This window comes from Erythrolamprus reginae, assembly GCF_031021105.1.
Source record: "Erythrolamprus reginae isolate rEryReg1 chromosome 13 unlocalized genomic scaffold, rEryReg1.hap1 SUPER_13_unloc_10, whole genome shotgun sequence".
Taxonomy (NCBI): Eukaryota; Metazoa; Chordata; class Lepidosauria; order Squamata; family Dipsadidae; genus Erythrolamprus; species Erythrolamprus reginae.
In genome coordinates, this window is record NW_027248437.1 from 87,243 (window position 1) to 106,116 (window position 18,874).

The 18,874-nt window shown below is 44.0% G+C and overlaps 1 protein-coding gene across 1 annotated transcript in view; it reads right to left on the minus strand.

Moving 5' to 3' along the window:
* The window catches only part of LOC139155137 (vomeronasal type-2 receptor 26-like), a 66,094-nt gene that overhangs the window by 34,192 nt on the left and 13,028 nt on the right, over positions 1-18,874 (minus strand). The window contains exons 3-4 of the mRNA XM_070730221.1: positions 12,562-13,356; positions 6,092-6,218 (exon numbers count right to left, since the gene is read on the minus strand). Coding sequence (XP_070586322.1) covers positions 6,092-6,218; positions 12,562-13,356 — 922 coding nt within the window. The remainder of the gene's footprint in view (positions 1-6,091; positions 6,219-12,561; positions 13,357-18,874) is intronic.

An 18,874-nucleotide genomic window follows, 5' to 3' on the forward strand; every position in this document is an offset into this window, starting at 1 on the left:
TGGGGAGCAGGAGAGGCAATTTTCACCCTCCCCAGGCATTGAATTATGGGTGTGGATACTAGCGCAGGTGTGATTGAGTGAGTGCACATGCTCTCAGCACCCGAGGGAACAATGGTTCGCCATCACGGCTGTAGCATCTCCAAACTATAGTCTAACTCTACAATTAATCTGATGTTTTTCTTGTGGCTGGCTTCCCCTGCTACTGGGGTGCTCCGCGTCCTGCTCTGTGTCTCCGGAGGGCACACACACCTGCCTGATTCGAGATTTTGTTTCTGCGCATGCATAGGGAGCAAAATCTTGCCAGGGGACATACGCACTCACAAAATTTATTTATTTATTTATTTATCAGATTTGTATGCCGCCCCTCTCCGTAGACTCGGGGCGGCTAACAACAATAATAATACAATGTAAACAAATCTAATATTTAAGTTAATTTAAAAAACCCCAATTTAAGAAACCAATCATACATACTGACATGCCATGCATAAATTTTATAAGCCTAGAGGGAAGGGAAAGTCTCAATTCCCCCATGCCTGACGACAGAGGAGCTTACAAAAGGCAAGGAGGGTGGGAGCAACTCTGATATCTGGGGGGAGTTGGTTCCAAAGGGTCGGGGCCACCACAGAAAAGGCTCTTCCCCTGGGTCCCACCAAATGACATTGTTTAGTTGACGGGACCCGGAGAAGGCCAACTCTATGAGACCTAACTGGGATTTGTGCGGCAGAAGGTGGTCCCGGAGATATTCTGGTCCGGTGCCATGAAGGGATTTATAGGTCATAACCATCAGTGATTTGCCGACATCACAAGATAGAATCTCGCTCACGTGAAGTAATTATTCCTCTCTACAGTACTTTGGTACGACCACACTTCAAATACTGTGTTCAATTCTGGGGCCCCCAATTTTTAAAAGGACATTGATAAACTAAAGCAAGTTCAAAGAAGAGTTACAAGGATGGTGAGTGGTCTGGAAACCAGGTCCTCTGAGGTACGGTTAAAGGACCTAGGGATGTTTAGTATGTAAAGGAGAAGACTGAGAGGAGACTTGATAGCTGTCTACAAATATCTGAAGGGCTGTCACAGAGCAGAGGGATCAGCATTGTTCTCATTAGCACATGGAAGGACTAGAAACAATGGAATGAAACTGCAAGGGAATAGATTTAGATTAGATATAAGAAAAACATTTCTAACATTAAGGGTGATAAACCAGTGGGACAGTTTGCCACAGGAGGTGGTGGGCTCACCTTCACTGGAGGTCTTCAAACAGAGACTGGACAGTCATCTTTCTGGAATGATTTAATGAATCCTGCATTGAGCAGAGGGTTGGACCCGATGACCCTAGAGGTCCCTTCCAACTCTATGATTATATGATTCAGATATATTCTAAAATATGATGTTCCGAGTAGCCTAGTTTTTTGCAGTTCTGCTGGTGTTATTGCAGGAAGCTACAATTTCCTGATGTCTTTTGTGAAATTCTAAGTGGTACCAATTTCCACAATGACAATAGGTATCTTGTTACATGTTTCATCCATAGCTGTGTAGTTTCAATGGCCAGGTCGCGATATTTTGTAATTTTTTCTAGTTCTTTTTCTTCGACTCTGGCATCTCCTGCTACAGCGCTATCAATAAACTGCACGCTTCGCTCATTGATAACCGTGATATCTAGCGTATTGTGTTCCAAATGACAATACTGTACATTGAAAGTCCCATAAGATCTTCACCGTCTCATTTTCAGTAACGTTTTCCACTTTGTGCTCACATGGCTTTTTAGATATAGGTATGTCGTATTTTTTACATAATGACCAGTGAAGTAATATAGCAACTGAACAATGTCTAGCTTTGCAACCAGTTTGCATGATATTGCTGCACTCACATATTAAGTGTGAAACAGTTTCAACTTTGTCTTTAGACAGGATCCCTTCAATCTCCTCCTGGGAAGAGTCTCCAGGTCCTTTTTCTCTGGACATCTTCTCCAGCCCTTCACACACAAGACAAGATTGGAAGAGGAGCAGAGAAAATGCTTTAGGCAGAAATTGTAGAGTGGAAAATTAAAGGGCCTGAAAACTGGTATTTTATTTTTCTGCTTAAAAGAAAGAAACACAGTGGAAATTTCATTAGGAACTTTATTTTTTAAATGTACTTTATTTTTTTAATTTCGGTGCGAAGTACAGAAACAAAAAATAATAATCCTAAATGGAAATCCCAAAGAGCTGTTCTGCTGAACACTTTGTGCAAAGGAGGTTTTATCAGGAAATCAAGAAAGAATGATATAAAATTTAAAAAAATTTAAAAAGAAAGAATACTATAAAAGGGGTGAAGAACCTTCCAACCTAAGAACCGACCAAACCTGGAATTTCACATCATTCTGGCATTCTTACAGAGAGGATCAGGCAACAGGGCAGGTACTTGGACTCAACAGCTTCATCCTGACCTCTTTTCCTGCTCACTCTCTCTCACAAACACATTTAGCTGCTGTTAATAGGAAAGAGTGCCCACAGTATTTTCTATAAGCTTTCACATTCAGTAGTGTTGCTGAACAGCTGAATTCCTCTGAAGTTTACAAAGCAAGATTTAGTGAAAGGGGACAGAGCTGCAAGAATTCCCATCGTTCAACTATTTCACATTTTGAAACATATAGATATGGTGTTCTTGGACTCCTGCATACTATCTAAATGGAAATCAAATAAAAGCCACATTAACAATTTTTCACATATCACATTGGTGTTATATATCATGTTTTTACATTTGTTCTGGCTGTGAGATGCTCCTTTGTGTTCAGGTCTGGCCTCAGAAGGATAATGTAGCACTTGGGGATAAAGATGCAGCCTAGCAGACCAGCACTGGAGGCCATGATGGAGAAGACCTCAACAGTCACCATGTATTTCCCTTTGGTGTTCAGGTAGGTGGGCACAAAAGTCACCCAGACACTGCAGAAGACCAGCATGCTGAAGGTGATCAGCTTGGCTTCGTTGAAGGCCCCAGGCAGATTCCTGGCCAGGAAAGCCACCGTGAAGCAGATGGCAGCCAGGAAGCCCATGTAGCTGAGGGTGACATAGAACATGAAAACAGCCCCTTCGTTGCATTGCAGGATGATCTCTCCATGCTGGGAGTGGAGGTCAGATTCAGGGAAGGGGGGAGAAACTCCCAGCCAGATGGAGCAGATGACAATTTGGACAGCAGAAGAAGAAAGGATGATGGAGTTGGCCAAGCTCTTCCCCAACCATCTCTTCATATGGTTTCCTGGTTTTGTGGCCAGAAAAGCCAGAACTACCATGATGGTTTTGGCCAAGAGAGAAGAAACAGCAACTGAGAAGATGAGGCTGAAAACTGTTTGTCGGAGAAGGCAGGTGGCTTTCCTTGGTTGACCAATGAAGAGAGAAGAAGACAAGAAGCAAAGCAGGAGGGAAACCAGGAGGATGTAGGAGAGGTCCCGGTTGTTGGCTTTGACAATGGGGGTTTCTCGGTATTTAATGAAGATGATTAAAACAAGGTCTGTGATTAAGAACAACAGTAGGGCAAAAGAGACCAGGATGATGCCCAGAAATTCTTCATAAGACAGGAAGCTTATAACTTTGGGAACACATTGGACTCTGTCCTCATTAGGATATTTATCAACTGGACACTTGGTGCATTTTTTAGTATCTAAAAAATAAAAAGCAATATTTCTTTTATATACTTTTTACATTACAAGAAATATTTTTTTGGACAACACCTAATTCCAGGAACATTTTCCAATAGTATTTCTGAACTATTTCATTAAAAAGAGCTAAGAAGGGTATTTTTAAAAAATGTAGCTAGGTATATGAAGTTGAAGGGAGTCATGGAACATTAATTATTTTCTGTGTAATGTGTAGAGAATCTTCATAGGAACCTACATTATTAGAGGTTAATAATGAATCATATAATCTTTTAGCCAAACATCCTGTGTCCTGCTCCATGGCAGTTAATATATGGGACTTGGAGGATGCCTAGAGTATCCTATGACATCTGGAAGCAATATGCAATTAAGGAAACCCTTCCTAACAGTGAGAACAATTAACCAGTGGAAAATATGGCCTCCAGAGGTTTTGGGTAGTCAATAGTAGAGGTTTTTCAGAAGAGACTGGACAGTCACTTGTCTGAAATGGTATAGGTCCGTGATGGCAGACTAGGCCCACAGTGGTAGAGGTGGCATGCAGAGCCCTCACTCTGGGACATGTGCCATTGCCAGCTGGTCTTCTGATTTCCAGTGTACATGTCAGTCTTCGCAGGCACTGGAGCACTGGGAAACAGCCTGAAAATGGTCCAGAAAACAGCTAAAAGAAAGAGAGTTTTCAGGCCATATTTCAGACCAAAAATGATCTGAAATACTCCCTGAAAATGCCCCCCAAAATAGCCAAAATAGACATGTAAGTGCTGGCCAGCTGGTCTTGGGATTTCTGGTGCGCATGCATGTGTGTTTGGGCACTCAATGCTGAAAAGGTTCACCATCACTGGTATAGGTTCTCCTGTTTGAGCAGGGGGCTGGACTAGAAGACCTCCAAGGTCCCTTCCAGCTCTATTTTGATTGATTGATCGATTGATCCTTCTGATTGGCAGAGTATTTGTGTAAGGAGTTCCCCCCATTACTATCCACAACACCACATTATGGATTTCTCAGTGTTCCTCAAGGGGAGGCCAATAAACAGTGAATTGCAAGGTGTTTTAGAAGGTGGATCTAAAACAATGCATCAAGTTTCAAAGACCTCAGAACTTAGCAGCACTTCTCCAATCTAAAAAGCATAAGAGATATTTCCTCTGCTGTTAGTAAAGCTTGTCCAGTCTGCTATCCCCTCCTCCCGTCTCTTCCCAGCCTTCCTTCAAAGTCTTTTTGATTTACTTCCTTTTAGATAAGAAATTGTGCAGGTTAAAAAAAAAAGGTTTGCTTCAATCTGCCTTTTAAAAACCCTGCTGTGCTGCTCGGGTCTGTGAGACCCTAAATCAAAGTTTGAGACCCTGTAAAAAATTTTCCCTGCATATCTGAAACTTGAAATTTCATGGTTTTGCATCATTTCAGGGTTTCTCTCTATAATTCTGTTCCCGGGTCACCCTGACCCAGACCGAAAATTCTTCATTTGAAGTGCTTATGTTTGGTCAATTTGAAACTTTTTTCACTTGGAAAGTAGTCTGAACATTTCTGCACACAATGATATAAAAATTGAACTGAAAAAAATAATGCTTATTGGTTTATTTTGCTGATAAAATGTGCTCCCCCGTTTTTGTGATTTTGTTTTTCAATTTATAGATAGTTTTGCTTGCAAAATGCGTTCAATTTTACCAAAGTTGGTGTGGGATTCTGAACATAAGAAAAATATAAATGAACTGAAAAAAATGAAGCTTCTTGGTTTTTTAAAATCAGAAATAAGCCCCCCCTCCCCGGCTGCTTGCAACCATTTTCAGTTTAAATTTTTTTAGGCTACAAATCCGAAATATTTTTAATATCTTAGGCATTCATTTACTCAATTTAACATTGCTGATCATCATAAAAAATATTTTTGGGGGGTGGGAGGTGGGGGCTAACCTTTTTCTGGGCAAAAAACCCCTCATTAAAAGCAAGTATGTAATTTTGAAATTAACAGCATAATTTTTATATAAATTGAAATACTTGAAAACAGTGGGGGGGACTTTTATGTGCAAAATAAACAAATATGCATCATTTTTTTTCAGTTCAATTTTCATATCATTATGTTCAGAAATGTTCAAGTTACAAATCCCACACCAACTTTAGTAAAATAGAATGCATTTTGCAAGCAAACCTATCTATAAATTGAAAAACAATTCACAAAAATGGGGGCGCACACGCATTTTATCAGCAAAATAAACCAATAAGCATTAATGTTTTCATTTCAATGTGTGCAGAAATATTCAAACTTGTTTCCAAGTGAAAAAAGCTTTCAAAAAGACCAAATATAAGTACCTAAAATGAACAATTTGCAGTCCGGGTCAGATAGACACGGGAACAGAAGATTAGGGTGTGTTATTGAGCAGCACACCAGGGTTAACTTGCACTTTCAAGAAAAAGGTTCTGGATGGATCCAGTTCCACAAAGCCTCCCATTTTCCTCAGTGTCACCCACCTTCCTGAGTGGAGAAGGTCCCCTCTGGACAAGGAACACAGTCGTAGCAGCAAACTGGCTCTCCTTCTTGAGCCCTCTTGACAAATCCCGGATGACAACTTTCCACACATTTGGACTCAGGCAGGGACTAAGCGGAAAAAAGAGAATGTGTTAGGAAATATGTTCGGACTCTCCATCCATGGAAAACGGAGGTAGAAATGGCAGGAGACAATTAGCCTCTGGTTTTCACTGAGGTAAATACGAAGTCTCTGACTACTTCTGAACAGATGCAGGAGGTATAACAATTGGCAGATTCTTCATTTAATTCCTCCCTTTTGGTTTTGGAATTGAACATTCCAATAAAGTACTTTTCCATTTAATAAAGTCTGAACGGATGGAATTGTAGAAAAAAGATTTAAGAATGATGATATCTTCATATTAAAACTGAGAATAAACTTTACTGTAAAAGGTTTAGGAAACTTTTATTTCATTCAGGTTTTTTTAATGTAGAGTAAAACTGTGATGAAGAGAGAAATCTCTCACCAGTAAGATCTTGAAAGATTTCCATAAAACATGGCAAAGCTCCTACACTTAGGTCCTGTCTGTGGATGAACGTCCAGTAGATGACACCAACTGGCATGGAAGGCCAACCATCCTGGAGACTCTAGGCTTTCCCCACTTGAAATGGGACCTCAGGCTTTGGAAAACAGAGAAAAGACAGCAAAATTTCTCCCACCTTATTGAGCATCTTTAGCCGTGAAATAGAATCTTGGTCGATAGAAAATCTCTGCCTTTCAAAATACGCCAGAGTCTCTATGTTAACACCCTTCTTGGGAAGAACCAAGTAGGTATCAATGAAAATATCTGCTTTTATCTCTCCATTTTGGTCCAAGTACAGTTTAAAGTGTGAAATATTCCAATATTGATTCTTCTCCAGAAAAAGATGAAACTAGAATGGGAACATCCAGGAATTTGAAATATAGAAAACATTGTTTCTCATCCCACATTGAATCTTTCTTCTACAATTGTCAAATCTGCAAATACTGTATGGTTAAATAATACTGTCCTTATCTTCAAAAGTGAATGAAAAAGTTTGAGAAAAAATTGTCAATCATATACTGGCAAAATATATAGAAAATGTAAATGACACGATTGGTCAATTTTACAGAACATCCTGCACTGGCTGCCGATCAGTTTCCGGTCACAATTCAAAGTTTTGGTTACATGGCATCAGACCAGAATACCTCCGGCATCGCCTTCTGCCACACACATCCCAGCAACCGATTAGATCCCACAGAGTTGGCCTTCTCCGAGTCCCGTCGACAAAAAAATGTTGTCTACCGGGACCCAGGGAAAGAGCGTTCTTTGTGGCGGCCTCGGCTCTCTGGAATCAGTTCCTCCCAGAGATTAGGACTGCCCCCACCCTCCTTGCCTTTCGCAAACTTTTGAAAACTCATCTGTCACCAGGCATGGAGGAATTGAAATATCCATAACTGTCTTGACTTTATGTATGGTGTGTTTGGGTTATATGACTGTTTTAATAGGGTTTTTTAAAAACTGTTTTAATATTGGATTTGCATATGATGTTTTATTTGTTATGAGCCGCTCCGAATCCCTGGAGAGGGGCGGCATACAAATCTAATAAACTGTTGTTGTTGTTGTTATTATATTTATAAAACTCTCATCACCAGAACCAAACGCTTAGCTGACCATGAGCACTTAAAAACTGAATTGAACAAACTCAAAGATGTACTAATTTCTAATGGATTCAAAGAGAAAACAATAACAAACCTAATCAATAAAGAGACACCCCCCAAAAAACAAGATCAAGAACAGGACAATGGCACCACCATCCTTCCTTACATCAAAGGCACCACGGATAAAATTAGTAAAATTCTACAAAAACATAACATCAAAACCTCATTTTGCACTAACCAAAAAATATCTAATATCCTAAGGAGCCCCAAAGATAAAATCCAATTAGAATACCAAGGTATCTATGAAATCCCTTGCAAAACATGTGCAGCCACATACATTGGACAAACTAACCGAAGAGTGAGCCAGCGCATGGCAGAACATATGAATGCAGTCAAGAAACAGGAGAAGACCTCCTCCCTTGTCCAGCACATTAAAAGAACAGGGCACGAAATTGACTTTGAAAAAACTAAATTACTCCACAAAACAGAGAATTTATATAAAAGAATCTCTCTAGAAGCTATAGAAATTGAAAAGAGGTCCTTTTGTTTAAATAAAAGGGATGATACCTCGCGCCTGCCAGAGATTTGGAAACCAGCCTTAAACAAAATAAACACTTCATTATAATCAATATGTCAATCCTTTAATTATCATGATTTTAGAATTTTATATTTGGAAATCAGACTTAAACAAAACACTTCATAATCTTCATGCCATTCCTTCTATAACCATGATTACACCAACCAATCAGATCACGGAAGCATAGTCACCCAATCTATTTGCTACATTCAAAGCAAATCTCCACCCCCACACTACATGCTAAGAAGAAATGTCAGTTGCTAATATTCATTTGCAAAAACACAAAGATTGGAACTCCAGCCTGATGATGGTGAATGTGATTTCACCGAAACGTCGCATAGACATGCAAAACATTACACAGGGCAAAACCCGAACTCAGAACAATCTACATATATATATATATATATATATATATATATATATATATATATATATATATATATATATATAATTAATATTATTATGTCAATACAACACAGAAAACGAGATCACTTTGCTGGATTTCGTATTTCATCACCAGTCAGATGCTTCCCAAGCACCTAGGACTACATGATGTAGCGGCGAATTATGCTTGCCAATCCCAGTAAAGCAGCCTTTTGCAATTGACAGATGGAGATTTTGTCAATTCCGATGGTTTTCAAATGTCCGGTGAGATCCTTTGGCACTGCGCCCAGCGTGCCAAGTACCACTGGGACCACTTTCACTGGCTTATGCCAGAGTCGTTGCAGCTCAATTTTTAGATCTTCTTATTCACTAATTTCTCTAGCTGCTCCTCCTCAATTCTGCTGTCTCCTGGGATTGCGATGTCGATGATCCATACTTTCTTTTTCTCCACAATCAGGATGGTGTGTTATGCTTCAGAATTCGGTCAGTCGGAAGTCGGAAGTCCCACAGTAGTTTTGCTTGCTCATTTTCGACCACTTTTTCAGGCTTGGGTTAGGTTGTTGAGGGAGTTTGAGGTACGATTGATGAAATTGAGGGATGAGCCATTGCTGGTAACAAAGACAGAGCCAAAGAAAGAGTTGAAGAGGTTGGCTTTGGATGAATCATCATGGTATTCTTTGTTGTTGTGTCCTTTGAGAGGTGGGATAGGTCTAGAGTCTTTGAGTTTATTGTTGACAAAGTTGTAGAAAGCTCTATTAGATTTGGTGTAGGAGGTTTTCCCTTTGTTTGCTGTAGTAGTTAAGGCATTCTGTTTTTATTTGATTGCAAATGCTTTTATATCAGCTTTTGAAGTTGGAAACTTGTCCTTTTTTGTTTTTCCTCCAGAGAGATTTTTTTCTTGTTTGTAATTTTCTTATTGAGATGGGGAGGTTATTTTTTTGTTTGTTTATGGTACATGTTAGAGATACATGAAGTCTGATGATAATTTTCATTTCGAGTAGGAATGTGTTGTAGAGGTCATCAGTAGTGTAGCATTCAGAGAATAGAGTTTTCCAGTTTAATGTTGAGAGGTGGGCTTCAATGAGTTAGGGTTAGGGAAAACAGGTGTGGAGAGGGTTTGGGAGGTCTGAAGAGTGCTCTTAGAAGCTCTTTTTTACCTCTTCGAAATCTTGGTACATCTTGTAGTCCAACATTGGAAATTTTTAAGATGAAGTTGGATAACCATTTGTCTGAAGTGGTGTAAGGTTTCCTGCCTAGGCAGTGGGTTTAATTAGAAGACCTCCAACGTCTCTTCCAACCCTGTTATTCTATGTTCTAATACAGGGATCCTCAAACTATGGTTCGAGGGCTAGATATGCAAAGTATCTGGTGCACGGAGTAGTAGAATTAAGTCCCGCCCCTTGCCCAACCCCTCACCATTGGCCTTATCTTCCCATGAGCATCTGCACCAGTGGCGCTTCTTTCACTGGTTGAGTTGCCCTTCTGATGACACAGCTGCTGCCGGTGGGTGAGCAGGGGAGGGGATGCTTTTAAAAGTAGCCCTTTAAAAGTGGGTGGGTGGGTGGGGGACATGTCTCCATGTCTCCTAGCCTTTTCAAAATCAGCTGAAGTTGGCTAACACTAATTCAAGTGCAACCACAGTTTAATCCCTGAAGGAGAAGTCACCCACTGCTTTGCACAAGTGTGGCAAGAAGCAAATCAGTTTGAATTCTCCTTCCGGCTTAAAATCCCAAATAACTGAAACCAGGAGGCTGGTCTCCCCTCCCTCCACTGGCCCCCTCCCCTGCTGGCAGGCACTCACAGCTCTGCAAAGCCAGAAACCTTTGGCTGGAATCAAAGGGGAAGGACCCATATGGGCACCTAGAGAGGGGAAGGGAGGGGTGTTCACCATCTGTTTTTCAACTTGGGGGGGGGGGGGGTTGCCACACTCTGCAGGAGGAAGCAAACTGGAACATCAGTTGTATTCCATGAATGGCTATTTTATCTGTGAAATTATGACCGAAATATTTCTGCACATATATTGGTTCTCACTGCCAGGAAATGTTTCCTTAGTTTTCGGGGACTTCTCTCTTTCTTCAGTTTCCCTCCATTGATTCTTGTTTTGCCCTCTGGTGCTTTGGAAAATACATTGCCCCCCCCTTCTTTCTGGCAGCCCCTTAAGAGTCTGTTGCCTCTCACACTCTGGGGCAAAGCATGGGAGCCATTTCCTCCTTTCAGAGGTCCATGAAAGGACATATTGAGTATGTAAAGTTGGAAAAACATTGTTGCACAAGTGTAGATTCATTGAGCTGAGTGTGACAATGAATGGCTAAGAGGGGAGGGGCCAGGCGGGGCACCCCTTGATGTGAGTGACATTGAGTTGAATCACACATGACCATGAAACCACTCCCACCCAGTGACGACTGCCAAGCCACCCACCCAGTCACATGGCTGATAAGCCACTCCCATCCGGTCACATGATCATCAAGCAACACCCACAAAATAAGCCACACCCACAGAATGGTAGAAAAAAAATAGGAAACTCCCCCCCCCCCCCTTTGGAATCATTATTCCCTGAGTAATTAAATTGGTCAGATCTGTTGAGGTGGTTCCCCTCCTTCTTTGGAGTCCTTCACCAAAGGATCTAAGATTCATGGATCCATATCAGGACGGACCCCCTACCACTGTTCACTCTAAGCTGCGCGTGAGCGCAGCCCTGTGCCCCAAAACACCCCCTGTGCACCCTTTTCCAGTGCCTCTGGCCCCCTCGCGCCCTGGCTTCTCGCCACTGCCTCCACCCGCCCACCCGATCTCTTTCTCCTCCTCCGCTTCCCGCCTTGGGGGGCGGCTCCTCCCGCAGCGGGAATGCCCACCCCGCCCCTTTCGCAGTCCCCTCACCGAGAGCGCTTTCGTCCTGGGCTGTCAGCGAGTGGGCTGCAGGAGAGGCGGGGCAGGCGTTCTCACAGCAAAGGCTGGCAAAAGTGATTTTTAATGTCGGGCGCACAGGGGGGCGCGCTCCCCATCCCCCTGCCAGCCCGCCCGGAACATTCAAAATAAGAAAAACCTTCGCCAGCGAAGGTTTTTCTTATTTTGAATGTTCCGGGCGGGCTGGCAGGGGAATGGGGAGCCTGCTTACCCACGCGCCCGACATTGAAAATCACTTTCGCCAGCCTCTGCTGTGAGAAGAATGGAGAGAGAACGAGAGAGAGTGAGAGCAACAGACAAAGCAAAAGAGAAAATGAGAAAGAGAGAGAGAGAGAAAGAGGGGGGAGAGAAAGAGAGATAGCACGAGAGAGAACAAGAGAGAGAAAGAGTGAGTGAGAGAGAAAGAAAATGAGAGAAAGAGTGAAAGAGAGAGAAAGCAAGAGAGAGAGAAAAGAGTGGAAGGAAGAGAGAGAGAGAAATGATAGAAAAAGGGGGAGAAAAAAAGAAATGAGAAAATGATTGAGGCAGAGAATGACAGGAAAGAGAGAGAAACAGAGAGAGAAGTGACTTGATTTAAAGCATATGGTAAAAGCATAATAACAGAAAAAAAAACCCAGCCCTCACCTGTTTTTATTAATAGTTATGTTTTTGGTTTTGCTGGTTGTTTTAGTTTTAATAGTAATGGATTTTTTTAAATTATTAATATCTTTTAATAAAAAAGAAGGGATTTTTTTTCTTATTTATTTATTTATTGTTTGTTTGTTAGTTAGTTAGTTTGTTTATTCATTCATTCATTCATTCATTCATTCATTCATTCATTCATTCATTCATTCATACTTCTATGCCGTCCAGTCCCAAGGGGACTGCCGCTCAGACACTATACTTTTCCGCCCACACCGAAAAAAATTAGATGGAACACTGCCCCCTACCTGCCATGGCGGCAGCCTTGGAGACCCCAACCTCTTTTCTCCCTCCTTCCATCTCCTCCTCAATCTGGAGGAATAGGCGGCATTCAAGGCCTGGGCCAGAGTCTTCATGATAGTGTAAAAGTCATAATGATTTTGGACCTCTCTTCTGTTCCTTTTCTCCTGGGTCTCCAGTGGGGCTTTCTGGGTGCATCTTCTGCGACCTTTGACAGAAAAGACATTCTTTGAAAGAGAACAGAGAAAATAATGATCTTGAAACTTTTCTTCCACAAAGAAAAAGGGTTCAAAGGGCCCATCCTTTGGCCTTCTTTTGCCCAGACAACCAAAGTTCAAAATACTGTGGACGTATTTGAGAAGTCTGGGCCTGTCTATTTCATATGCCCTAAAATTTGTGATGATCCAGACTTTCTCTTCAATGAGTCCCGGCAAGCGCAGAAATGTTAAATGGAAAGGAAGAATTCTGTCCCAAAGGGAATCAATTTCCATGAAGTGAACAAAGACATTGACTTGTCTCCACTTAGAGAGGGCATCCCTGAGATAGGCTGTATATCCTGTTGTTGAGAATTGTTGTGATAGAACCACACAAATTCCATTCCTGACAAGCACAGGAGGGAAAGTCCTCATGAAATTCTCTCCCTTCTCTGTGTCTGAAGCAAAGAGGCCGATCAAGGTCCATCTGAAATGGAGGAGCAGTTGGACAATGGCTGGGTAGTGGAACCCTTCTTTGGGTTTCATCTGATGGAAAAAGGGGAATTTGCTTTTATCCCTCAGAGCCTCTGAAGCAAATTGAAGACTGATCTGAAAAAGCAATGAAGAATGCTCTGTTATATTTGGGTTTATATTAAATCCAAAATATTAGATTTTAACAAATCCAACTTGCTTCTCATGAATGATTAGAACAATTTGTAGTTAGACATTGTTTGAAATATTAAAGATAGAATATTAGCAAGTTCTTATTATAAAAATAAAAAATAATTAATTTTAAAAACTATAAACAATGTGGATAATATTACTGTACCACCTCTACAATTTACTATACTTAGATTAAAACATTGAAATGTTGACTGAAGTGTTATTTTCCAATAAAGGATCAATAATGTTTGAGGATTGGTGCATATTTTTCTGTTTCTGTATGCCAGATTTTTTTTCTGGAGGACTCTTTTTAGTTTCCTCTCCAGTTATACAAAAAATAGGGTGACGTCAGTTCCTAATACGAGTTGTCAGTTGTATAATCCAAGATTTCTCTTTAATTGAACTTTTGTCTGGTTTTGGAGTCTGCCAGTTTCCATAGATTAAATGTTATGCCAATATCCATATTTTCTGAATTTAGACAAAGCAGAAATTTTGTAAATTCCCAATACAACTGTGAGGGCAGCAGCTGGAGCCCTTTTACCTACCCCAGGATATTCCTCAGAGGCTGTGATTGGGTTGGTTCTACTAGTGATTTCTCTCTGAAGCCCCAAACATCAGATGGATGTAAGAACATGGGGGAAACCTTGGCCTCTTATACTTTGATAATTGGGACTGAGGAAGCTGGAGAGATATGAGGTTTTCATGTAAGCACCACTTTCACTCAGGCCCTTTCTCTAACTGAGCTCCTTTGATGATGAAGGTCCCAGATTCAGTATCAGAGAAAACAACCCCAGGTAAGGAAAGGTGTTACACACTCCATTGGCTGACTAACTGTGGCTACCATGTCATTTCCCAAAGACCATAACTTTTGAACTTGATTGATTAATTATCACATCATTATTATGGCAAACGAATCCAAGTTTTGTTCACGGAGTATACAATCCAATGTGTAAGTGTGATAATATCATTTTGTTAGTGTAAATTAGTATGTTCCAATAGGTATTTAGCATGCTCAACATGTTTACCTATAACAGAACATAAAAGAGAATAAAAGAATTGGAAGGGACCTTGGAGGACTTCTACTTTAACCTCCTCCTCAATCAGGGGACCGTATACTATTCCAGACAAATAGCCATCTATTGTCTTTTTACAAACCTCCAGTGTTGGAGCACCCACAACCTCTAGACAAATTATTCCACTGATTAATTGTTCTAAGTGTCAGGAAAGTTCTCCTTAGTTCTAGATTGTTTCTCTCCATGATTAGTTTCAATCCATTGTTTGTTGTCTTGTTTTTCGGTTTTTGGAAAATAGGTTATCCACACACACCCTCTTCTTTGTGGCAGCCCCTGAAATATTGCACACTGTTATTTTGCGGCAGAGGCAGAGTAACACTTGGACAGAGATAGTGGGTATAAGGGGTCACTTTATTAAAATCTGATTAATTAATTAATTAATTAATTATTGATGACCTGCGGAGGTGAAGACTATAAACGGAGCGAAATCCCTTATCAAAACATTTCTAAGCAACAATAGGGCGAAAGCTCCTTGCTTGGGCGAAGGGGAGTGGTTTCCTTACACCTGCCCCCTTCCCCGGGCTATGCCACCTGGCATGTGGGACAGCTCACTCCCAGTCTCTAGGAAGCACCAGCCAGTGAGCCCCAAGGGGTTGAGATCATCCAAGGGCATGGGGTGAGGTATCATCAGTACCCTGATGATACCCAGCTTTACATCTCCACCCCATGTCCAGTCAACGAAGCAGTGGAAGTGATGTGCCGGTGCCTGGAGGCTGATGGGGCCTGGATGGGTGTCAACAGACTCAAACTCAACCCGGATAAGACGGAGTGGCTGTGGGTTTTGCCTTCCAAGGACAATCCCATCTGTCCATCCATCACCCTGGGGGGGGGGGAATTATTGACCCCCTCAAAGAGGGCCCGCAACTTGGGCGTCCTCCTCGATCCACAGCTCACATTAGAGAACCATCTTTCAGCTGTGGCGAGGGGGGCGTTTGCCCAGGTTCGCCTGGTGCACCAGTTGCGACCCTGTCTGGACCGGGACTCATTGCTCACAGTCACTCATGCCCTCATCACCTCGAAGTTCGACTACTGTAATGCTCTCTACATGGGGCTACCTTTGAAAAGTGTTTGGAAACTTCAGATCGTGCAGAATGCAGCTATGAGAGCAGTCATGGGCTTACCTAGGTATGCCCATGTTTCACCAACACTCCGCAGTCTGCATTGGCTGCCGATCAATTTCTGGTCACAATTCAAAGTGTTGCTTATGACCTTTAAAGCCCTTCATGGCACTGGACCAGAATATCTCCGAGACCGCCTTCTGCCGCACGAATCCCAGCGACCGATTAGGTCCCACAGAGTGGGCCTTCTCCAGGTCCCGTCAACTAAACAATGTCGGTTGGCGGGCCCCAGGGGAAGAGCCTTCTCTGTGGCAGCCCCGACTCTCTGGAACCAACTCCCCCCAGAGATTAGAACTGCCCCTACTCTCCCTGCCTTTCGTAAACTCCTTAAAACCCACCTTTGTCATCAGGCATGGGGGAACTGAATCACCTCCCCCAGGCATGTACAATTTATGCATGGTATGTTTGTGTGTATGTTTGTTTAGTAAATGGGTTTTTTTAAATATTTTAAATTATATTTAGATTTGTCCTGAATTGTTGTATCCTGCTGTGAGCCACCCCGAGTCTGCGGAGTGGGGCGGCATACAAATCTAAATGAATGAATGAATGAATGAATGAATGAATGAATGCGGCCCTCCTCCTGCACCCAGGCCGGCCCAGCCCTGCAGTTCAGGCGAGAACTCATCCATCACCTCCCAAGAGGTGCCCTAAAGGAGATCACACAGTAGCTGCTTATGCCTATTCTCCACTGCATCTGGAAGGAGAGTCCAACATGGGTATTTAACCAATCCTATTGGTAGAGACTGAGTAAAAAATTTACATAATAATAGGTACCGCCCCCTTGCAGTCTCCCCATGAGCTCAGTTTTAAAAACTCAGTCCCAGAGTAGAGACATACTGAGTTTTGCTAAATAAATTTAATGGTTGTTATTACCAGTTTAATCTTGTTTCTTTTGTCTCCTTACAGATTTGATCAACGTTGGAGGAAGGGGTCTCTGTCCTCCGCGGACAACACCCCCAACGATCTCCTTAGGGGCTGTTTCCCCCCGAGGGAACTGCCCCCAAGAGGAGCACCTCAGCCCGGAGTCCCTGGCCCCAGCGGTCAAACAAGGGCTGCGAGCCGAAGGTGGGGGGGTCCGCCACCCCCACTGGGAGGCTCGAGGAGGACAGCTGCCCCCCGGAGGGGCTCGCAGGCAGCGCCGGAGCCCGGATCAGCTGTAAAGCGGCTAGAGGAATGCCGCAGAGACTACCGCCGCCGCCGCCGCAGCCGCCAGCGCTGGGATCGCCGCGGCTGGCCTGGGCGAGCCCCGGACGGCCGAGAACGGGCTGGGTGAGCCCGAAGACGCGGCGAGAGCGGGGGGTGGGTGCAAAAGCCCGCGAAGACGCTGGGCAGCGCCATTTTGGCAAGCCCCCCCCACGGAGCGCAAGGGCGCCAACCGGAAGGGCTTCCAGCAGCTGAGAGGCGCGAATTGGGCTACGGCTCTAATGCGCAGTCGCAAGGGCGAGGCCAGCAGCAGCAGCCATTTTTCTATTCGTGACGAAGCTGTTGAGAGGCATTTTTCTCACAATACACCTGTTACAACCACCGGAGCTGTGAGTACAATGGAGGATAAGCCCAATACCGAGAAAGCCAGCTCCCCAGTGGTGAGCAAGGAGAAGGCTAAGGGGAAAGATAAGGAGAGGTCAAAGCCCTCCCAGTCCCCTGCTTCGGTGGCCTCATTAAAAGAGGCAGAAAAGCGCATAAAAGCGCTAGAGAAGAAATTGGAGGCAGCCTTGCACCCCTCCCCCTCACCAGTACCACTGACTCAGAGGCAGTCAACCACACCTGAACCTGGGACCCCTCAGTCAGCCTTTGGACACCTGGGGCCCCTACAGGAGGGTGACTGGTCCCCAGAGGGGCAGTTCATGTCGTTGCCACAGGCCCCGTCTCCAGCCTTGTCCTGGACTAGGCCTGAACCTTCCGGGCTCCCAAGAAGGGGCACCCAGGCACCTTCGGCTACATTTATACCTACAGCGGCGGGCCTGCGCCCCCAGACTGGTTCGTAGCAGCACATGCCTCCAGATTTACAGGAGATGTTTGCAAATGTCTATGCTCAAGGAGTGAATGCCGGGACAGGTCAGCAGGTGAACCGTCCTCAGACTCAAGCAAGAAACCTTTGGCCAATACCGCCCCCCTCGGGCTTGGGGTCTCTTTCAGAGGATCCGGACTTTGGCGAGGACAGTGATAAAGAGTACGAATTCTCAGAGGATGAGAACACCCCAGAACAGCAGCCAGTGGCTGGTCTGTTTAAACCCACACTGTTTCGGACTCTGCTTTTTAAGGCAAAGCAGGTAATGGACCTGCAAGGAGCGGCCAAGACACCAGAAGCAGAGACCGGCAAGACATCTGCTTCCCTTTTACGAGAACCCCAACCCGAGTCAGACCACATCCCGGCCTCGCATATCTTTGTTGAGGGAGTTAAAAAACCCTGGCAGCACCCCGCAGCGGCTCAGGGACCTTCGAATTTGGAGCGCAAGTTCTACACATTCGACGAAGAGGTGGAAAAACTTTTGGAGTTTCCCCCCATTGACCAGCCGGTAGTCACGCTGGTTTCTAGTGCCCTTGTACCGTCAGAGACGGGGGAGAGTTTGAAACCAGAGGACAGGAAGGCGGAAACCCTATTACGCAAGACCCACCAAATGGCGGGCTGGGGTTTCCGAGCGGCTGCCGCGGCCTCCTTCTTCAACAGGGCCTCCGTCATGTGGCTCCAGGAGCTGCAGTCACGCCTCGGCCCGGAGGAGGCCAGACTTCGCCAGGATATCAGCAAACTGCAGGCCGCAGCTGAGTTTTCTGCCGACGCCACCCTACACGCAGCTAAGTTTGCCAGTAGAGGCATGGCCACTACACTGTCGTCATGCCGACTGTTGTGGCTGAGAAATTGGCCAGCAGACTTGAAATCAAAATGGCGCCTGGCATCAGCTCCGCTGCAGGGATCGATGCTCTTCGGTGACATTTTGGATAAAGTCCTCATAGAGGACAAGGACAAGAGGAAGGTCCTCCTTAAGTCCAATAGACGCCAGGACCGTCGTTTTACTCCCTACACTAGACGGCAGAACCCACGTTGGGATGCTTCTACCGGACAAGGACAGGCGCAGAGAGGTTTTCACCAGAATCAATATTCCCAACAATCATTCAGGAATGATCGCGGATCTTATCAGGATCGTTCCAGAGGCTTCCAGCAGTCCAGGCGGCCCTTTCGAGGAGGCAACCAGAGGGGATATCGTCGTTCCAAATGACTCCTCCGGGCCTCTACCTTTAGGAGGGAAGCTGCAACACTTCAGCCCCTCCTGGCTG